The 23,874-nt window shown below is 30.4% G+C and overlaps 1 protein-coding gene across 1 annotated transcript in view; it reads left to right on the top strand.

Moving 5' to 3' along the window:
* Nucleotides 1-23,874, top strand: part of LOC143193695 (hydrocephalus-inducing protein) — a 73,878-nt gene that overhangs the window by 38,564 nt on the left and 11,440 nt on the right. Inside the window, exons 33-55 of the mRNA XM_076400010.1 lie at nucleotides 1,086-1,612; nucleotides 2,454-2,638; nucleotides 2,917-3,162; nucleotides 4,184-4,335; nucleotides 4,491-4,629; nucleotides 4,681-4,978; nucleotides 5,669-5,905; nucleotides 7,044-7,347; nucleotides 8,992-9,140; nucleotides 9,198-9,521; nucleotides 11,228-11,406; nucleotides 11,460-11,646; nucleotides 12,191-12,332; nucleotides 13,063-13,399; nucleotides 13,460-13,915; nucleotides 14,979-15,174; nucleotides 15,871-16,095; nucleotides 16,147-16,316; nucleotides 18,137-18,550; nucleotides 19,760-19,891; nucleotides 19,948-20,113; nucleotides 20,166-20,335; nucleotides 20,395-20,530. Of these exons, the coding sequence (XP_076256125.1) occupies nucleotides 1,086-1,612; nucleotides 2,454-2,638; nucleotides 2,917-3,162; nucleotides 4,184-4,335; nucleotides 4,491-4,629; nucleotides 4,681-4,978; nucleotides 5,669-5,905; nucleotides 7,044-7,347; nucleotides 8,992-9,140; nucleotides 9,198-9,521; nucleotides 11,228-11,406; nucleotides 11,460-11,646; nucleotides 12,191-12,332; nucleotides 13,063-13,399; nucleotides 13,460-13,915; nucleotides 14,979-15,174; nucleotides 15,871-16,095; nucleotides 16,147-16,316; nucleotides 18,137-18,550; nucleotides 19,760-19,891; nucleotides 19,948-20,113; nucleotides 20,166-20,335; nucleotides 20,395-20,530 (5,471 nt within the window). The remainder of the gene's footprint in view (nucleotides 1-1,085; nucleotides 1,613-2,453; nucleotides 2,639-2,916; nucleotides 3,163-4,183; nucleotides 4,336-4,490; nucleotides 4,630-4,680; nucleotides 4,979-5,668; nucleotides 5,906-7,043; nucleotides 7,348-8,991; nucleotides 9,141-9,197; nucleotides 9,522-11,227; nucleotides 11,407-11,459; nucleotides 11,647-12,190; nucleotides 12,333-13,062; nucleotides 13,400-13,459; nucleotides 13,916-14,978; nucleotides 15,175-15,870; nucleotides 16,096-16,146; nucleotides 16,317-18,136; nucleotides 18,551-19,759; nucleotides 19,892-19,947; nucleotides 20,114-20,165; nucleotides 20,336-20,394; nucleotides 20,531-23,874) is intronic.

The following is a 23,874-nucleotide window of genomic DNA, read 5'->3' on the forward strand; positions in this document are numbered from 1 at the left end:
TCCATTATAGGCACTCAGTGCACAAAACCATAATTTATCGTTTACACGCGAATTTTCGACAGTATGGTACGACAGCAGACAAAAACATCAATTCGGAGACGTATTTTCCAGTTACACATCTCTGAGCGCAGTTTAAGGCTAATTTTGAAAACTGATTTGAAAATGTTCCCGTATAAAATTAAATTAGACCAAAAATTGTTACTTAGAGATCCTGATCAACGAGTTGAAACTCACTTAAAACAATTTCATGCTGGAAATATCATTGGTCCTGTTTTTTTGAAAATGACCAAGGTGTTGCAGTTACTATTACTGTTGAACACATGATAATGAACATGATATGATCCGAAATTTTCTTGTGCCTGTAATGGAGGAGCAAGGACTAGCGGACACGTGGTTACAGCAAGATAGGGCCACAGCACACATAGCTCTTTCAACAATTCAATTATTGAATGACGTTTTTCGCGAACTGGCGATTTAGCATGGCCAGCCAGTTCTCTGGATTTAACAGCACCAGACTTTTTCTTATGGGGCTTTTAAAAATAAAAATTTATGTGAATAAACCTCAAACGATTCAATATCTTAAAAACAATATCCGTCACAAAATTGAAGAAATTCAGCCTTAGATATTGCAGGATGTCATGAAAAAAGCCTTAAAAAGAGCCGAAAGTTTCATAGCGAATCGTGGTCACGATTTAGCCGATATAACTTTTCAGTTATAATAAACTAAATAAACTATTTATAAAAACTAAACTTACTTATCTTTTCTTTGGACAAAGTTATAGGTAATCAAAATGATAGCGGAACTTTTGCCCCACGTTGTCCGTTTGCGTCTATGTTAAATTCAGCAAATCAATCATCAACAATTGACTTTTAATACAAACTTTCCAAAATGCTTATCAAGTCACTTTTTTCTTCGTTATCATTTTATTCATTTAAAATAACAAAAAATTTTTCACTAAAATCACTATAACTAATAACTAGAATAATATAACTCTATACGTATCATTTAAATGTCAGACTAAAAAGTTATTGGGGCATGAGAGATAACGTTAAAAGAAACAATAATATTGTTTTCTTATTTTCAGTAAATCCAAATGCTGAGAAATGTCAAGCATACAGCTGCTTCATTAAACTCCGCAATCTTCGTTCAACCATTGCTGAAGTATCCGTATCCTTTAGCAATGACCTCTTCTTCACCGATACCTCAACAGTCACAGTCCTATCGAAATGCGAAGAAAAACTGAAGATCATCATAAAACCAACGAAAATCGGCACGGTCACTGCCTCCATCTACATCTCGGTTAAGAACAACCCCAAAATTTGCAATTTTACCTTGGCCTGTAGCCCCTGTAAATTGGAGTTCAGCGTCTCCCCGAAATCGATCAGTTTCGATAAAGTACCAGTCAACTATACGGCGAAGAGGACAGTGAAATTGGTTAACTCGTCACCCATCAATTTGCGCTGGGAATTTGAGGAATACGAATGGGCGAATGAAATTCTGGATTTTTCAGAAACCAAAGGTTTTTTGGCCCTTTATTCAACCAGCGATATAACTTTTCGATTCAGTCCTCGAGAAGAAATGGTCTTTTCAAAGAAATATTTATATGTAAAGGTACTGTATACTTTGTTACTTGAATTTATATTAGCAAACAGTTTTTAACATATGTTTTCAATATTTTTACCAACGAGGGTTTATCTCGGAATTAAACCTACCGACTGGCCAGTGACCAACTTGGACACCATCTCAGAAAACATCCGGTCTTACCCTGCCTGGTTACTGGCGTGACTGGTAGGGTTTACTCCTTGTCTAATTTCCATTGTTGTCTATTAAGACCTTTACAGATACAATCACAAACATAAAGTACATCCATGCCCTAGCAGGACTTGAATCCGCCACTATGGCAACGGCTGGGGAACCGTCCTGTAGTATTGACCACTGCGCCATTAAACCGGCTAACACATTTTTTTTAATAATTTTTTTTTAGAATTTTAATATTTATTTTAAAATGTTTAATATTTTATTTTTTTGATAATAACGAATGCTGAATATTCTTAATCCTTAACAATTTGAAAGAAGTAGTTGTTTGGACATGACTGTTATCTAAAAAGGTTCAAATATAAAGAATTGGAAGCATTACTTGACCAAAACTCGAGCATTACTCGAAATGAACTTCGAGCCTCATACGATGTATCACTAATGGTGTTAGAATGATTTTAGATTCTTTATATCTTTTGGAACTTTTGTTGCTGTTATATTTGATTTTAGTTCTTCTTTGAGTAATCACAAATCCAATGTGAAAAATTTTGAGCAATGAAGATTATCAATATTCAATGCAATTTTATTCAGATCTCCATGGTCATTGTTCCTTTTTCAATGGAAACTATTCTAAAAAACTAAGGACTTATGATTGTGACTAAGCTTTATTGATTGAGACACATCATATTCTTTACAGGTATACGATGTAAATAATGAAAATCCTGAACCATTTTGCGTTGAAACTATATTAGTACATGGAGATTCTGTGGAATATATACTAGAGTTTAAAGACCTCATTGATTATGGTGAAGTAAAAGGTGGCATTGAGCACAAATATGACTTCACTATCGCAAATAAAGGAAAATGTGAAGTTAACTTTCAGTATGTATTTAATCATACTTTAAATTAATCAATTTTATATTTAGTACTGTGACCAAAAAATAATAAAGATGTAAACATCGGGATATTGTACAGTATAAACCTGTCCATAAAGAATGTTACTTTAATATTATACATTGTGTGCATAGAAGAAGCCTGTTCAAGAGATTTTTCTCAGAAATATGCTCTGACTAAATTTTGATCACAGTAGTATAAAATAACGATAAAAAAATACAGATTCATTATCAGGTCGAGAACATATTATTCTTGTATATGTTTAGATTTCAGATGATAGATAATCCACTGGAAGCTAATAATCACTTAAGAAGCTTTTTCAAAATCCAACCACAAGCAGTAAACTTAGGATCGCAGAAAACCGAAGTTATCGCGGTAACAGTACATCCTGCGATAAATTTTTCTGTCAAATTATTTCATCTTTTCGCCATGAACATGGTGGATAATACACAATCAGGAAAACTCGTAAAGTCTTATATAATAAAGACTAGTATTTCCGCTTTTATGCCAAGGTAAACTTTTAAAGTACTTAATTAAAATATAAATACCTAATATAACAAATTAACATATAACAGGTGCTACTAGTGTTAGTTCCATTAGGTTCGTTGTCTTATTTTTGATTGATTATTGAATCACTTAACAGAGATAGGTATAGTAGAACCTCTGGCAATCCATTAGGTGTTTCCAATATTTTAGTTGAAGCTTTGGCTTGAAGAAAGCCACATTTAAAATCATGACATTCATTAATTCGGAACAAAACACTTATGTAGCTTGTCCTAGAAATATATCTACCATCATAATACTGAATCAAAAACAACAGTACAGAAATCAATCAAAAAGGTCTTAGGATCGGTTTTTTAGTCAAGAAATGTTTACTGGTTACCTTTTTATTCATAAAAGGATAAACTTTGCAATAGAAGGCAAATAAAATACTCAAAAATTTCCAGATTTGCCTTTCGATGGAGCAAATGTATTGGAAGAAGTTTACTGAAGTATATTATGATTATACTGAATAATAAAAGTTTATATAACAAGGCATGTTCTTCAATTTTATTTATTTTTAAATTCTTATGCCGGATTTTATCAAAATAATGAAAATCGTCATAAATCGTTTTCAGACTATTAGAGCACTCCTGTAAGTGATTTTTGAGATTTGTTTCGATAATCCTTATTTGAGTAATCTGCTTTCTTATATTTAAATTATTTCTTTTGTCAAATGATCGTCAATACTTAATTTCTTCACTCCTCTTCGAGCAGTTTTATGATATTAGCGAACTGAATAGAATCTAAATATTAAAAGTCAGAATCATCTTTTCTTTCTGATATAGTACTATTGGACTACTTCATCTTTGACATCTAGTGCATAGACAGAGGCCAAGGTTGTAGGTTAAATACATTTCTACTTTTATGACTATTAGATGGAATAATGTTGGACTACCAGCGTTACAGTCAGTTATGGCACTTGAATAAATTGAACAAAGATGTACCAAAATTTGGCAGAATTAAATATTAAAAGTCATTAAATTATTCTAGTTTCAAGATCTGCCCTCATTCTCATATCAATTTTGGAAATGTACAAATAATGAGTACAAAACGAATAAACTTGCAATTAACAAACAATGGGCGATTCTCGTTTAATTATGTCATTGTACATAACGCTAAGGATGTAGAAGGAAAAAAGAAAGGTAGGAATAAAATCGCTATAGTAAAATAAGACGGGATATTAATTGCCTCTATTGATTTTAATATTGTTTTAACCGATTTTAATTATTTAATCTGTATTATCTGATTTTCAATTTAATCTGTACAACTACTTGGCTAAGATTTATATGGTTTTAAGAACCTATCAAGAAAAAAGGTGGCAGTTCACCAAAAGATACGAAATCCATAGGTAAAGATACCTCGCCTAAATCAAACAAAAAGGAAAAAACTAAATCCGAAAAAAGTAAATCCAGCAAGGATAATAAACAGTCCAAAAAGTAATAACACACCTAATTTTTTAACTCTTAAAAAAAACTTTTTCTTTATAGGGAAAAAGTGAAAATTACCAAACTGGATATCCGTGGCTTCTCTGTGGTTTCTTCCAGTGGTACGGTGGAACCAGACGAAACTGCTGAGATTTCCGTGGATTTCATGCCTCGCGAACTGGAAGATTATAAAGAAGAGATTTTACTAAACGTAGCAGAGTGTAGCGAGAAAAATAAAAAGAAAATGTTAACTTTAAAGGGAACTGGCTGTGAACCAAAAATAAACTTCAAGGAATACGACAAGATATTCATTGAGCAATTTATCGTCAAGCAATATGGTGATTTCGTGCAAACTAAAAACGTATAAACAATTATGTTATGGATTATTCAATAGAAATAACTGATTTTTCAGATATGCTGGATGGTAGTCATTGGTCAGGTTATTCGGCCGAATTATTTTCAACTAAAACGAACATAATATCATTCTAACATTATTCTTCTTTCAGTAATAAATTACTACTTCTCTTTTCAACGTTCCTGCCATTTATCTTGCTCAGCACCTTCTTAACGAAGACTTCCGTTCTTCTCAACACAACCTCTGTAATATAATTATTTGAAAGTTATATTTGAACTTGTTTTCGTTCCATTAGTAGTAGATGCAGTAGCTATTGAGTCTATAGCCCTGATAAATCATCGTTAAAATTAATTGATACTTTAATCAAAACTTTTTGAACACACTTATAGCTGTCACATCTAAATTCTATCTACCTCTAATTCAGTTTCTAAAGCTAAAGTGTTGTACAATATTGTCTTGAGTTACCATCTACTTTCTCCTTCTCCCATTCAATAAATATCTACCCCATGAATAAAAAATACAGATTAATTAAATAACAGGTTTCTCCACCATATCTCATAGTAATGAATATTGAATTAGAGTAATGATTGTGGATCGTTGTCATAAATTAAATGTTTGTTGATTATTTAACTATATTTAACTTTCTATTGAATAATCATTACACTTCAAACCCTATTTTCATCAGATATATTTCAGATTGAGAACTACTGTTTATTCGTTGAGTCTGAAATGACATTATACTTTAAATTGGTCTGTGTAAATCTGATCAAAAGTTCCGTGATATACTTAAAAAATATTGGATTCGTTGATGCCATTGTGACAGCTAAAGTGTATGACGACAAGAACGCCTTTTCTGTATCCCCAACTACGACGAGACTAGAACCATGTAAATCGTGTTCATTTGAAATAAGTTACAAACCTAAGTCTTTACAGGTAATTTATTATCATATTCTTTTTATTTATTAAATAAGTTTTAAACGGGTCTCAGTTTTTTTGTATATTTTTTCAACATTATTTATCACGATCATTTCGCATCCCCATCACATTTACTGAATGACGATCGAAAGCAGATGGACAAAGGATATTCGCAGCAATCTGGACCGGTTTAATAGGGATCGGACTGGTTTTGTTGTTCATGGAATAGACATGATTCCATTACTGAAAAAGCCGATGGCTCAGGTGATCTAGCATGTTTTAGGACGTGAAAGGGATCCTGCTAATTGATTACTTAAAAAAAGACAGAACATTATTATTGACTAGCTGGATGCCAAAGTTCGCGAAAAGAGGTCTAGTTTGGAGAAGAAAATAATCATATTTTAGTAGAATAAAGAGCCTGTAGACGAGCGTGCATTAGCAACAAGAAATCTGTGGGGTTTGGGTTACGATTTTCTTACAAATTTTGTCCATTTCCCCTTATTATCTCGATATGACACACCCAGACTCTGTTTCCTTCTGAAAATGCTTCGCATCCAATTGTGAAATAGAGAGGATCCTACATACGTATTTTCATAGCTTTCCAGAGTCTCGCTTATGGGGAAGAATACTGATGTTGTAGAAACTTTGGCTCAACTATGCTGAAGTCAATGAAGAGTATGTAGGAAAATGAAATATTTTTTAAACGAAAATTGCAGTTCTTCATTCTCAAATCGAGAACTTTTCACTTTATCATCATGTATAAAATCGGTATATTGCTTCTTTTTCTGATGAATGCTGACACTGATTTCTCTGTCGTTTCATTCAAATTTAAAAATATTATTTTGAATTATTTTCATATATATTATAGCTAAAAAATCTCAAACAATCATCGAGGTTAACGATCCAATATTAAAATAATTAGTCAGTAAATAACAAATATGCATTGACAAATAAATGATAAAATTGATTTGACCTACAAAGTACAATCAATTAATCCAAGCAAATAGATAAATAATTATGCAGCAACATCATCAAATACAAAAGTATTATAAAATCAAAAAAAATTATGGTAGATTAATATGACTAATATCAATATTTAAAAATTACTATTAAACTATACTATATAAAATCTCACTATTTCTCTATAATATTTTAGAAAGCGCAAGGTCAATTGGAAATTTCATGTAATTCTCTAAGCAATAATAAATTAACGGTGGCCATAATGGGAGAGCCATGCTTACCACAAATAACCGTTCTGGAACCTATGCTTCAACATAACAGAGGAACATTAAATTTCGATCCAACTTGCGTCGGTTATTCGACCGATAATATGGTGAAACTAGTTAATAGTGGGCCGATAAAGTGCAATGTTATTATGGAAGTTGTCGACGATAATGAAACCTTTGAAATGATACCCCACGAAAGTTCGAAAGAATACCTCAATCTTCAAGGCGAGCCATGTAAGTAAATTCTTATATACAAATAGTACCGCAGCTGGATAAAGGTAATAATACATTGCAAAATTGAAAAGTTTTACTTTAATAAATTTTAATAACACCACCTATTGCTTGCCTGCCTTTATATTAATCACAATATCGTAATAAAACATTCTTAAAAATTCAAAGACGATCATAATCATAAAACTTGTAATATCAGTGAAATGAAATAGTGATGACAAGAAAGTTTGAAAGCATTTGTTATATTTTTTGTTACGCATATTGATAAAAACTTCTTGCTGGATGGCAAATACCGGAAAATAAAACAACATCTTATTCGATAGTGATAGGGGGAATTGTTTGATAAATGATCATTATATTTATCTCAATATCTTCTTTTAAAAATCTTCTTTACAATGGTCTCATTGAAACATAAAACATTTAAAGTATTATGAATAAAACAGAAGTAATTATAGAAAAATATTTAAATATCACAATATTTTTATATTTTCAGGGAATTTTATTTTTTAGCTTTAAATTGTTTTTCATTCATTCTTACACTACTAAACAGTTATCAGTAATCTTAGGGTCATGTAACAATCTTATCCCAATATCGTACCAAAATCTACAGTTTATATACATTTCTAAATGAAAATGGCTTTCGTCACTGAAACTAACGTTATTTCAATATTCTTTCAATATATTTTTTGAAGCTTGCATTAATTGAATTTTGTAAATATAAAAATGTAAGTTCTCCCAATAATCTAATTTTTAATACAAATATTTTAAAGCTACTAAAAAGCATACTGCTGAGCTTGTTTTTGAGATTGATATCATTACCTTTAAAATATTCCTAGACCTATAGAAAGTTTCGATGAACGTTATGTAATGAACTTATTATTAATTATTCATTCTCGAACATGCTGTAAGGTGTGCTTGATCTGTCTGTACTGCAGTCACTATGTTTTATCCGAAACTAAAATTTATTTAATATTGAATAAGGTTCTGCAAATATTCTGTCTGTATCAGAAATATTTCTTTTTAAGACATAAATCCACTATTCACTCTTTCTGTTTTCCCGGCGCAAATTAATCTGCAAAGACGTGATTCTAAAACAGTTACTATCAAATATATTATAAAAATATAGAATTAAAATAAAAATACATTTAAAATACTTACATTACAGATTGAAACAATCCAATTTTGTATCTAATTTGATAAAGGTAAGTGTAGAATATAAATAGAATTCACGAAAAATTATGAATAAAAGATGATTTTTGATGACAATGTCTCTGATGAGTTGAATTTGTAGTTTGGTGCGAGAAGAACTGTGAAACTGTTGAATCGATGAAGACATCTCCTTTTATCCCTGATGTTCTCTCGGATTCTTGGTGCTAGCTCAAAAACCCTTTTCTGAAGCCCGATTGGCTTTTATTTTTTAGAGAGGGAATAGTGACTTTTAAAAATAAATTTCTTAAATTCACGGTTTCCAGAGATAATCATGGATCAATTGTCATCATCAATCTCGTCGAGTTAAAATAGCAACGTACTTGGTTTTCATACTTTTTTGAAAGCCATGTTTTTTTTATTTTGTCTTGTTATATTATATTTTAGTAAATAAGTTATTTGAAATATATTTTAAAGAATTTGTCAATTTAATAATTGTAGATGAAAATCAAACAAAACGAATCCTTATGATTAATTTAAAGCCCAATGATTTGGCTGAAGTTCGGATCATATTTAAACCAGTGAAGGAACAAAGTGTTGATAATAAGTTAAACGTACATATTGTGAATAATCCATATGAGATTGTAAAGGTAAATAATATTTCACTACAACTGATGTATATTATATTTGTAATTTCTCTATTATAGATTGAGTTACATGCTTCGAGTTACAATTCAAACGTAATAATGGAAAAACTGAAAGCTTTGAAACTGGAAACGAAAGACTCATCCAGCTCGTCCCTTACTACCAAGAGCTCGACGGGCTATATTTTAGATTTGGGTCACCAGGAAATGAACAGATTATTTAGGACGTCGTTTACTATACGAAACAGATCGAAACAGAAGACATACAAGTTCAGATTTTTTAATTCGACCTTAAGCTTTATTCCAGAAGTGGGACATTTAAAACCAGGAGCCTGGAAGGAAGTACTGGTGGTATTTAAAACCACTGTACCGTTAAGTAAAATAAAGGTAAGTTGATTAAAACATTATTTGTGTTGTGCTAAATTTATCTCACTGTATATAACAATAACTGCCTTATGAAAACAATAAGCGGTAATCCAAGACTCTAAGTTTGGTTAATTAGGTGTAGTTCCATTTGACAGCATTATGTAATCACTGTATAACTTGATGGACTAATTTTGAAAAACCTTTCAAAAGTTTTTTTAGGAACAAAAATGTTTCCAGGAAAAAGAGCTTAATATAATTTAAGAATTCTAAACTGTACCAGTGTATGGTACTGTACAAAAGGACATAAAACGATAAAAAGCAGAGATTGTCGGAAGTTCGCACAAAACAAAATAATGTTTGCATTCTTGATTTGTTAAAATAATATCAAAATATCTAAAAAAATTATAAAAAACGTATCTAACATATATTATTGTTCTAATATATAAAAGGTGTTAAAACAACATCTTCTTGATAAACCTATCTATTTTCCACAAGAAACATTTTTTTGTTGGTCTTCTTTTAGTCAATTTATCAAATACATAAAAAATATAGTATCTAGATAGAGGCAAAATGCTTCCAACATTCTCGTAAGATCCATTATTAGACACTGACCTAATTCAGAGGGGGTAGCCCAAAGGCAGTCTCCACATAACCAATCCAACTCGCTTATTCTTGCGGGTCTTCCCGACCAGGTATCCGTAACAGGATTCCCCTACCCGGTACCGGGCCAAAAAAAACTGACCTAATTCACTCTGACTGCTGTTCAACTTATCATGGCGAATTCCTGTCTTTTCTCATATATTATGAAATAAATTACCAATATCAAACTAGATATCAGCCTATGATTATAAATTAATTTTTATAAATAATTTAATATCATTAGAATATTTTTGTTAATTACCCTCATCATCACAATTGATGGTAATCAGCTACAAGGGTTCAATCCCTTCTTCAATTTCTTGGTTCTAAACACTATATATTTTATCAGTTCGTAAGGTCATTAAAATTTAAATATGTTTAATGAAAATTCATTCCATTAATATCGTTAAGCATTTTTTCCTTTTAAATTCCCTTTCTCCGGTTATATCATATACTAATTTTATGATTTATATATTTTGATATTTTTGATATACCATCTATTTTGAAAGATTGAAAACAGAAAAGCCACTGACTATTGTAACTACTATAAAAAATAATTCTTTTGGTAACAGAATAGGTTCTTCAGTAAATTAATTCAATATTTAATTTTAAATTATTTGATTTTTGAATAAAAATTTTCGATCATTATAAATTTTCGATATTTATTCTTTTTATTTCCGTCAAATCCAAAATTGAAAATTCTTGAAAAGCGATGACTTTTAGCAGTATTTTAATGGTAAATAAAGCTTTTGCTTGTTTGTCGAACTGTAATTAGACAAATTTAATTCTTACTTGAATGAAGAAGTAAACTACCGCAGGCTGTTTTTCGTTTTGCTTCAATTTAAACCAACCGGTTACTATTTGAGGCAATATTCAATCAGAATTCATATTATTTAAATATTTCGAGTTAATGTTAATAAAATAACATAACTTTATTAATAATTAAATTCAGAATCACTTTACTTGAATTTCGTCTCTAGTTCTTAGGTTTTGTTAAAAAATAATCTTAGTATTAAAATATTCTAGATAATAAAATACTCCAGCTACAACTAATAAGACAAATATTATATTATACATTATACTTTCAGGCGGAAATTGTCTGTAACATTTGCGAGATTGAGTATGTTGCTCCAGATAACCAAGATCTGTCATGGGATGACCGACAGAAATACGTCCAGTGGTTGCCCGAGTCTGATCTATCAAACAACAGTCGGGACGGTTCTTTATGCAATGAGAACATGGAAGAGAACCGCAACAAGTCCGCCAGGTTATTATAGACCCATTTTAATAAAGTTAATGCTCTAACGAAAAATTTCCTAGTAAACTTTCATGTGACAGTACCTCTGATGTTAAAGGAAAAGTAATCTCGGAAGGGATCGAACCAGCAATTATTGTAGTTCCAGATTCTTCTGAAATCATACCGATATATTTTACAGTATTTGCTGACTATAACACATACATTTGTGATACGAAAAATATTGATTTTGGATCAATATACATCAAAGAGGTATAAAAAAACTATATATGGATATTAATTTTGAGGTATTTGGTGTTAAATTGATTGCTTATAATTTTCAAATACGTCACTAAACTACTATTTTATTACTACTGACTAATTTGTATGTGTTTTGGCATCATTTAAACTGCTTGTCGGATAAATAACTCATCTTTTGAGACCATCCAAAAATTAATATTTCTATTTTCTTCATAATATGCACATTATAGCTAGAAGAAATGATCTCATTAAAAATGGTATAACTTCCCACTGCAGCTTTTCCACTGGTAGGTTTCCTTACTTTTTTACAATTACTGTTCTTCTTTCAGTGGTCAGTTCCAACAGATTGATTAAAAATCCTCTGCTAAATTATCTCCTACATTTTTTTGATTGGCTAAATTATTCTTTGCTAACTGTTACTGTTAACCTAAATCACCATTTCTAATTAAAAATGTCTTATGAAATATAACTTCATATACCCATTAAAAATTTATTTACAATTCTCTTAATACATTTAAAAAACGTTCTTTGAATTTTACTTTATTAATATTTGTAGAAGAAAATGATATCCTTTGATGTAATAAATACAGGAAAAGGGCTGTTAAATATAGAATGGAGTGTTATACCAAAAGAAGAAATGATTGATGTTAAACGATCGTCTTCATCCATAGCTCTCATCCAGCGTAGTTCAGGGGAAGGTAATTTATTTTTTTTCATATCGCTTAGTTTATTTGGATGTTACTGATATTTAATGAGGTTGCTTATTTAATTTTTTACTTATATGTCATTACCTCTTAAGAAATATTAACTATTTTAAATTAAAATTAATTATTCCATTAATACGTTATTTAGGTTACTTATGATCGTTGAACTTAATACATTATTTACATAATTTTCCCTTTATTTAACACTGATTGTTGCTTAACAAATTCCAGAAATTTCACTTCCGTGACATTTTCTACTGCATTGAAATTTTCGAGAATATTTCTGCAATATGGTGAAGTGTTTATTGTTTCGTGTTGATTGTCTGCTTCATGTTTTTAAGTGTTTTATTTTCTGCAAAGGAATCTAATATTTTTATAAACATTTCATTCCACTTTTATCAACGTATTGATTTGTTTTTAATTTTAATTCAAAAGAATGCCTTTCATTTTACTATTTATAATAAAAATAGGTTGAATGAGTTCAATCTTTCAACTTGATGCCTTAAGTTTCTTGAACATTTGGTAGAATCCCACAACTGATTGATATATGATTCCCAATTATTCTTCAGAGTTTGCATAAAAGGTTTAAGCATTATTTATGCTAACTGGTACTGGTATGTGAAGTTGGAATTAGCAAGTTTGGCTTCACTTACCTTATTTCGACATCTATTGGTCCAAACCATGCTTAGCGAATATTTTTGTTGTATTTATTTTTATTTCGTAGCTAGAACATTGAGGAGTACCAGCGCATCAGTGCTCTCTTATGAATCAACCACCCACTACGAAACTTTTATTGCAATAGATCCAATGATAACGGCAATAGAATCTGAGGCATCTCAAAGTTTTGATGTTTCGTTCAATCCTGATAAGCCAGGAAAATATGGTTTCATTTTAACATCGTCCATTAGTTCCTTGCATCCGGACTTAAGTAATATAAATATTAACGTTAACGCTGAAGCCTTGTCCATCCCATTCTATATTGAATATGAAAATGGAGAATGCTTAAATAAAAATTTGTGTATGGAATTTGAAAGCATTGGTAGCGGACGAGAAAATATCAGGTCAATTAATTCAGTAATGATATTATTTAAACATTCATTATTGTTGTTGCTTCTTTTTAGGAAGGTTTATTTATATAATACAAGCAACGATGAGTTTTCCTACATTATAACGCCAGTAGAGAACAAGCAGTTTGCATATTTTAACTGTGAAACCCCCAAAGGAACAGTAAAGAAGAACAAGAAAGTTCTGTTGTCATTTGCGTTTATTCCTCAACTGTTAGGACAATTTCAAGAACAATTTATGCTGCGTATTCCAGAAAAGAATATCGCTGAAGATTTCCTGCTTAACGGTGTATGTAGAGAACCGAAAGTATATTTTACTGAAGATAATGTTATTCTGAAACCGACGGTTCCCAACGTTAAGTCGACAAGGTCTGTTTATCTGGTTAATGACGAAAAATTTCCAATTACGTTCAGATTTAACAAGAAGACGATTTTTGGTGAAAATCAAACGGATAAAATTGATATATTTCCAATCACGGGCAAACTGGGAGCCCAGAATAAAGTGGAAATAAAGTAAGTAATTATTTAACATTTAACGAACAGAACTGATTGAGAATGGGACCATGGAGATCAAAGCTCTCGTAATAAAGTTATCTTTTTTAAGCAAGTACCAATTTTATCACACGTGATCGACCAAAAATCTTTTCGTAGTTTGCTGAGTAATGTTTGTTCTGATATGAATCGATATTTTCTCTGATATAACTTTTTGGGGTATTTACAGCTCTCGTATATCCATAGCCCACATATATATGATGTTTTATTATTTCTGTACTTATAATCTCTCCAGTATCTCCTATGTACATACTCCCATCTCACAGAAAACCTTGTACACTTGTCTTACTTTTAGCAGATAGATTTTGGCTGGGCTAGCTAGTGCATGGGGTATTTTATTTGGTTTGAAAACAACTTTGATATTGCGTTTCTTTCGTACCCTGGCAGTACAGTCTGTTATTTTCCAAAACCAAATCGGAGGACTACAAGGAAAGCTTTTTAGATTTTTTCTCTGTCTCTTTTTCTAATATATGAGACGTATTGGATCTCATCACACATTTGATAGATCTTCTCATTTATATCCCTGAAGGTGTATCTATCTCAGGAAAAACCTGAGATAACTTTTGGGATGGGTGCTGTTATGACCTAGCCTGAAAGAGAACAGACTTTTCAGGGACAATTGTCTTTTCGTTGTACTAGAACTGCTAAAAAATGAATGTCGGAAGTATTTTCAAACTATTGTGATTTGGATATTTGAAAATTGAGAATTCAGCTGAATTAGCTACTCCTATATTATGGCTTAATTAAATTAGAACTACTAGTGACTTATATGTGACTTATATTAGGAAAAACCGAAATTACTTTTTCTCCAACCTTATATTTTACGGTTTTCATCAGTAAACTGTTAAAACAATTGCACATTTTTGAGCATGCAAAGTCACCGTTTAATATTTCTCAATTTTCTCTCGTATGATAACCAACATCTTTGATTTTGAATCAAAAGCAAAACATGATTAAAGTTTCAGAAATGTCCACATTTTATTTCAAAAGGGGATATTTGAAAAATATTTTATTTTGATTTCAGATTATGTTTCGTCACAACGAATGCTGCAACCAACAAGTTTCACATAAAATGCTGTATTGAAAAAATGAAATCATCCTTGTTCCTACATGTTACAACAATCTGTAAGAAAGTGGAACCTTCAGTTTCCTATACAAAGATAAAGGACGAAGTCATTAATTTACAAGAACAAATTGACAATGTCATCGATCTTGGACAGGTAAGTGTCTATATTATTGAATTGAACTAAGATTATACAATTGAATCTGGAAATTAAATAAATCATAAAATCAGAATACCACGTACGGAAATTATATCCGTGCTGGATGGCAATAAATAAGATAAACCATATATTTTTCCGTTATTTTTACCTTGGAACAGAAAACCAAAACTTGTTAATCTTCATACATCCCGATCAATACGAAACTGTTGGTCCCATATGACTTTAAAGTAATAATTTAGACTGATGGAAACAATACTGCGAAGACTTCGATTTCTATTTGCACTAATTCACTAATTGGACAAGTCAAGAATGTCAAATATATTAAGATATAAATATTTTAAGAATTCTAGAGAAAGCTTTTATCATATTTTTGCAAATTAAGTTGCAGAAAAATCCAATGATCAAAGCAATTATTAGCGGTTAATAATAATCTCCTCAAGTTGCTTAATGCTTAATGAAATGAGCATCAAATCCATACAAATTGCCTAATAAACCTTCTTTTATTTTTTTTTGTTTTACATTAATTACATTATAAATAGATTTAGTAATATTTATTTAAGTTTTATAAAAACAATTATAATTTAACCTTAACAGAAAGTTGCTGACCTAATATCGTCAACATATAATCGTAATGATTATTGATGAAAAATAATTTTACTGTAAATAAAAAATCTAATGTTTAATTCATTTCAGATAAACAAAGGCAAAACCGAATCAGTCACATTCACCATTTCAAATACTGGCGAAACAGGATTGTTTTATTCCTGGGAATATAATTCCCAATCTTTTGCACATCTATTCAATATCACAATGGATAACGAGAAAGGCTTCTTAAAAGGCTGTTCCAAAACTAAAACAGTTTTAAAATTTCGTTCGATTCGTCTTGGAAAACTTAATAAGTTCAAAATATTATTAAAGGTATAAAAGAGACGTTTTGTAATGTACGCTACAAAAAATATATGTTTGCAGATAATGTATGGGCCTACGTATGTTATATACGTGAATATTACTTGCGAAAATCCGTTATATACATTCTCATTTAATGAATACGACTTTGGATATTGTTTTCCACAAAAGAAACATAGTAAATATTATCAAACTAATTTGGTTTTTAGAAACACCGATACTAAAGACATAATGTAAGTTTTTCGATTTTTCTATTATAATGGTAAATACAATGGTTTTATGAAAAGTATCTGGTCAAGGAGTTCTTCTGTTATTTTAAGATTTTATGAATTTTTAATAGCAATGAAAATGAAAGCAGAATTTAAACGCGAATCTGCTGTTACTAGCAAGTTTAAGTCGATAATGGGCAGGCAATTAGTGGACATACTATTTTCGCGATGTTTGTTTGATCTATTATTTATTACTGAGTCAGTAAAGCTAAATCATTATGAGAAGTTACAGGATTTAGTGAGTTTAATGCTATCATTTTGTAATAAATGACATTCGGCTTTTTAAACTTACAAAAAATCCACAGTACTCTGCTTCAAGTCACCATATATTTATCTATTCTGATGGCGTTAAAAGAAATAACCATGTGGATTCATTAAAAGTTATTAAATTAAGAGAGACCTTATCACATTCCTCCACTCATTGGAATACTATATTGTTATGTTTTGTCCTGGATTCCATATACTTATCTCATCATGGTCCACAATAACAAAAAACACATCGTATTCATATAGCTGACGTCGCATGTTGGTATTGCTGGAAATAAGCTCATGACGTAAAGACTTGCCGAAAATTCTAATTCACATAAAGGATTCACTTATAACAATGATCTATCAACAAGGGTCTATCAGATAGATAAGTTGTGAAAAGTAAAAAATATCTACCATCGGAATACTTCAGATATTACTACACTTTAGCGTTCTCCTAATCATAAACATAACTTATTCTTACGTCTTTGAGTTGTAAAAATTATATAATCGAAAAAAAACTTTTTGGATCTGCCAAAAAAATGCTATACCTTTCATAGATATAGATAAATAGATACATTCATATATTTTTTTCTCTCAAGCCCAAGTATTTATCATATAACCTTCATAATTATAAATATAAAAAAACATTACATTACATATACATTATATAATATAAAAAATAATTTTTATAATATTATTACAAATAATTTTGTTATATAAATAATCACTATCGAAAGGGAAACACTTTGTTTCAAATTTTGTAGAACATATTCTAAAGTTTAAAAATAGCTCACGAAAACTGACTGAAAGAACTTTTATTATATATACCTGGCAGATATCAGTTTTGATGTTTAAAATTCATCTTACCAAAAATTTCAATTTATAAGGTTCATGAGTTAAATATGACAGATTTTTAAGAATACATTTAAAGCTTATTATTAAATTACAATTGTTAAAACTATTATTTGTGCTTTGAAAATTAACTCATTTTGAGTTATTACCATAAAATGTATATATGATTAATGAATACGACAGTAGTGCCAATTAAATATATCCATAAACGTTTTCGTGGACTGTACATGTGACCGAATCATTTTCTAAGAATATTATATTTATTGCATCGTTACTCTGTCATTATATGCTTTCCTATTTCTATAAATATGTATATTCGATCTGTATTAAATGCTGTCATAACATTTTTTACAATTGTGCACATTTAAACTTGTACTGAAAGACACAAAGGGAAATAAAATATAACTGGAAAAATTAAAATTGTAAAGAATCAACGAATATGGCACGTTTTATGTTACCTGTAATTTTTTTACTTTCGGTAACATTTTTCTTTGACTTAAACCAGAAAATTTAAATTATCAAATGCTGTTTTGTTAGTTCGTAATTTAATATCCTAATGATAGAATATAATAATAAAAATATCCGATACGATATAGCGTCAATTCAGTAAATCCATCACATTTAATTCCCAACCCCATTTTTAATTAAATATACACGCCTTCTAATAAAGTAATATTTGACAGACTCGAAAGTCTGTTCGACAACAACGAACATATGGCGATCGATTTCAATACGGCAACAGCTCATCCAGGAGAATCCTTGAACATCCAGATTGATTTCTATCCACCCAAAGAAGGATTCTATGAAACCAAAATACCATTTCAACTAAGCGATATCAGGCATTCGGTGACTGTTAGTGGCCAGTGTGTACCCATTAAGTTGTCTTTAGTCAACGCCAAAGACAAATTTGTGGACTTCGAAGAAGTTTTGTTGGGTTCGACGAAGAAGCACCGACTTTACTTTTGTAATGACACGCCAAGTAAAATGCATGTCTATTTTGATTTTTACGACAAGCTGAAATTCCACGAAAAGAAAATCGAGCAGCTGTCGAATACCCAATTGAAATTGCCGGTAATCCCACCACCGCCCGTGAAAGAGTAAGTATTTAACAATGTTATTTTTTTTTAGTTTTATGTTGGATCTCGCTGTCTTGAAAGTCTGTCTTAATTAGTGTTTGTAGCATAAATACACAGGACTCTTGTTAATATGTTTCTCAATTTGAACCAGAAATAATTATTTCTACATTCATGATAAAAAAATACGTTTTGGCACAGTAAATCGTTTAAATATAAAGGAATAAATGCGTTAGTATATTAGCAAATATTAAAAATTATTAGCCATGATTTAAATGCAAGGATATTCGCTACCGTAAGAGTTGACTCCAAATGATGTATCATAGAGCTTTTTTATTTGTGAATATAAGAATTTAACGCCTAAAATGTAATATTTTTATATTATATTGAGACCAAGGATGAATATATGTTACACTTGGAATTTAGGAAGCAATTTAGGAATACCTCAGCTGATCTGATTTTTACACTATGATAGCTAAAGTGTATATAATAATATCTTGAATTTGGTTTAAGCCAAGCATAAAAAGAAATGGCATTTATATAAGTGAAAGTACCACAATATGTTTATCACTTCAAATATGTCTTTTATGTCTTAATCTTTACAATATGTTTAAAGCTTTAATTTTAGTAAGAATTAAAATTAAGAATAGGGAAATATTATTCAAAATTCTGGCAATTATAAATATAAGTACAAAATTCTTACTTAAACATTTTATATTCTAGGATTTGAGATTACTGACATTTTTTGGAGGGGATTTTATGGGATTTTGGAGGGATGTTATTTTAATATTATCCATAAAATTTGAGTTTGGTTTAGGTGCCAATAAATTAACGTCGCAATGTTGCCGCATCAACTCTGAGTTTTAGTTCAGTTTGGCTTTGAGACCCAAAACTAAAACTTTAAACCAAAAAATTCTAATCTAAATAAAATAATTGAACAAAAATGTTATTAAGTATAATTTATTTTAACATTTTAGTTAGAGTTATAACCTCTATTACTATTACTTTCAAGAATTTTGCAGACTTTGTCAGGTTAATTCGTTACGCATTCGAACTAATCAGACAGCATTGTGTCTATTTTTAACTAGAATAAAATGAGAAGGAAAATATTGTCTGATTCTAAAACGAATTTACAAGTTGCGGCACGCAATACATTATACATATTTATGACGTATGTACAAAAAAACTTTGAATACACTCAACATTTTATTATTTTATGAAACACTACACCAGCACTAAAACAAAGAAAAGCGAGAATAAAAAGAAATCAGATGACAAACCAAAACAAGATAAGGACAGCAAAGAAAGCAAGGAAAAGAAAAACAAGAAAGAAAGGGCAAAAAACGACTCTGCTTTAGAACTCGAGTAAGAGCTACATATCTTTCTTAAACCCAATTAATTTCTTGTTGACTTGCCGGAAGGTTACTAAAAAAATCGGAAGCATTATTGAAACAAAAAGAAGAAGAGAGAAAAGAATTTTTGAGTTGTTTCTCGATCACACCGAATAATTTCACTATAGCTCCTCACGGGAAGGCCAGGATGGAGATATCTTTCACTGCATTGAAAAAGATGAAATTCCAGGAAGAGGTTAGGATTTATATCCTTTACACACAACATAAACTCTTATGCTTTGATCTAGATCTACTTCGAGATTCAAGATCATCATGAACCATTTTGTATCATCAAAGGCAGCACTATTTCGACAGAATGTATCCTGAGCGAGAAGGAAGTTGTTTTTTCTGGTATTGTTTCTGGAAACTGTGCGTCCAGAACCATTAAACTTAACAATGTCGGAGATGTGCCCGAAAGGTTGATGTCATTGTTTATGTTTAAGCGCCAAAACTAAACTGGTGAATTATAATTTCTAGTTATAGCTGGGTCTTGGAAGATAAAGGGAACTTATTCTCAATTGAGCCAAAGCAAGGATTTGTACTACCAAAGAATGATGCGATTTTTAAAATATGCTTCAAGCCCCTTAAGGAAATATGTGAATATCGGGCTAAGGTTTGTAAAATATTTTATTTATCTATATATATATATAAATATATATATATATATATATATATATCACTACATAAAACAAAGTCGCCTTTTCTGTCCCTATATCCCTATGTGCGCTTAAATCTTTAAAACGGATTTTGATGCGGTTTTTTTCAATAGATAGAGTGATTCAAGAGGAAGGTTTATATGTATAATACATGCATAATATACTAAGGCAACATTGCTAATTTTAGAAGTTTCTAACGTGATGTCGTAAATTAACCTATTTTTTTAGGCTTATTTAGCAATTAGCAAAAACGCTGCCTAACCCTACGAGTTAGATCAAATTAATGTACTACAGTATTGTACACCATAAAAAGGTCTACAAAAAAGTCCGCGATGGTATATGTTTATCTTTTAGGGATAACCCACATTAACCATTTTTATTGTTTACTTTTTACGTGAGAAAATGGCTTATTTAAGAAGCTATTTTAAGCAATACGGCATTAATCCTTATCGAATTAAGTACCTTAAATACAGTGTGCAATTAATATAGATCAATATGGTTCCTTACAGCATGTAAATTAAACAAATATTTTCGGAGATATTACAAATTTAAAATTTGCGTTTAAAAATGTGTAATGTAATAAAAATTGTATGAATTTAGATATTCCAAAGATAGCAGGAAATCTTCATAGTAAGTATAGGGGAAGAGGAATTGTTTTACTCCAAATTTAATGCGTGCAGGCCAAGGGCAGTAATGAATGAACCAAAAATACTGGATCGATTTTAATCATGTTTTCATTGAGTGACATAGGCATATATATTTTATGCCCGTGCAAAGTCGGAGCGGGCCGCTATGTTTTTATATACAAAGTTCATATTTTTTCTGTAGTGTATTTAATTTAGTATCAGCATTGCACCCGTGCGAAGCCGGGGCGGGTCGCTAGTATATATATATAGAATGTTTAATTTTCCTTCAGCTTCATCAGCTAACTGTGTTAGATCCTCCCAAAAATTCTTCTTTGTTAACAATCGTATCGTTTTAGCCTTGAACTTATGTTATTATTATAATTTTTGTTTCATTTTTCTATTTCATCTTTATTAGTAATATTTTTTTGAATATATTGTCAATTTTTCTGTTTCTTGTTCCAGTTTCTTACTTATTATACAGCCTACTCTTGTCAATGCTCCCTTGCTTTTTGTACTCTACTATAGATAAATGTATGACCCCTTGTTTCGGTCACCCAACACTACCTGTCAGTTTATGGTGCTTTTCGTCATCTCCTTTTCACTTTGCATTTTTTATTTGTCATGCCGTCCTCATTGTCATGCCCTCCCCAATTTTTCCTCATCAGTTGTTTTTTGAATATCTTTCTGTTTCCCTTCTGTTGTCCCTTCGACTCCTAACGCGTTTGACGTGTTGCGACACCCAATACTTGTCTGTAGCAGATAAGCTGTTTAATCCACCACTATTATCAATTTTTTTTAAATATATTTTAAAATCACCTTTTATCAACAAGGGGTTTATCTGAACTGGACCTACACGTGCCCTTAAGCCTACCGATTGACTAATATATCTATTATTACTATTTACTATTATATAAAAATCTTAATACCGCAATATCCTTGCTTCTAATCTAATCACTTTACGGATTTCTTTTTCACTGATAAATCCATTTTAACAGGAGTAAACACTCACTTCGAACCAAAGAACCAAAGAACCCTTATTTATATAAAATCATATAAATTTTATTCTAACTTATTACTGAGGTGATGTACATACATGTGCTCCATTAAGTACAGTTTGTTCTCCTTTGCCTTTTATTGTAACTAACTAAAGATTCGAAAACGGCGTTTGAGAATATTGTACTAGTGTAAGATGGGATGCTGATATCACCATACTTAAAACGCACCATACGATTATCAATTTATTTTTTGAGCAGGCTTCTCTCTTCTTCGTTTACTCTTCAGTTTCTGGCATAAATTTATTCCTCGTATATTATTCAGAACGGTGTCTGTCGTGTAGAAAAGTAGTTAGATTAGATTTTTTAGGTTAATTTTACAGTTACAATATTTTGAAGGAAATTAGCGGCAGACAATATGAAGACATATATTTACTATTGAATTAAACCTTTATACTATTCAATTAAATATGAAGAATTAGAAATAAAAAAAATCTTGAATGTTAATATAAGAGGCTATTTAATGATGTAATATTATTCTTGATAACGTTATCTATAATACGCAAGGAATCAGTGGATGAGAAAAAAATTATTAGAATAATTTTAGAATTAAAATTTTTTAGTTGCATAAAGAGTAGTTCAAACAATCGCGTTCTTAACAAAACATCCTTAGCTACGATCAGTTGATCCCAAACAATACAGGTGGTTTTAAGACAATAGAGAAACTTATTTCTCGAATATGAAAAATGTTTGATGTTCGTTGAAATGTTTCGTATTTAGTTAAATGTTACCTTGTTTATATTATTTTATTTATTGCAACAACATTTGTAATATAATAAACTTTATTAAATAATTATATTAATATTAATTTTTATAAAATATTTTTACTATTTAATTTTTAGAGACTATAAAACACAATAAAGACAATACATAATCATCAAGTTTGAAATGTTGTAATTATAAAATGATTTTAAATAAAAATACGAACTAAAAGCGACCTTTACTCATAAACAATAGAGATATACTTTCTATTCAATATCTTATGTATATTCAAGCAATGCAAATGAAGTTTATATCAGCCCAAGATAGATTTCACAATTTTGAGAATCTGTCAGAATGTCTATAAATTAATTTTAAAAGATTTACAACATATGGCATTAATGTGGATCGGGTACAATCAACTTCATGTTGAAATCCCACTGACAGAGATTTCACTTTTCACTTTATCTCATTTTGTCGTAAACAAGACATTTTTTCAATACCTTGAAAATATGTTAATTTTTACCAACTAAATCGCATTTGGTTTTTTGTTTTATTTTTTACTCTAACTTGGAGAAAATGTTGTTGAAGGTTATCGAATGCTGTGCGAAGCTTATGGCAATCATGTTCCATGGATTTCAACATGTGAATACTGGTTTCGTCGTTTTAAATGTGGCGATTATGATACCGAAGACAAAGAGTATTCTGGACAGGAAAACAAATTTAAAGACGATGATTTGAAATCATTATTTGATGAAATCATCAATGGGGAAGGTTAATCGCGAACTACGGAAAAGAGGTCGGAATACTATAAAAAATAAAACAATGTTATTCTTCAGTACGACAACGCTCGACCACAGAGTGAATAAATATGTGGAAACAATAAAATAAAAAATACTGTCCCTCCCACCGTATTCTCTAAAC

This window comes from Rhynchophorus ferrugineus, unplaced genomic scaffold, assembly GCF_030347505.1.
Source record: "Rhynchophorus ferrugineus isolate W39M unplaced genomic scaffold, kcgeb_rfMv2 rfM3, whole genome shotgun sequence".
Classification (NCBI taxonomy): Eukaryota; Metazoa; Arthropoda; class Insecta; order Coleoptera; family Curculionidae; genus Rhynchophorus; species Rhynchophorus ferrugineus.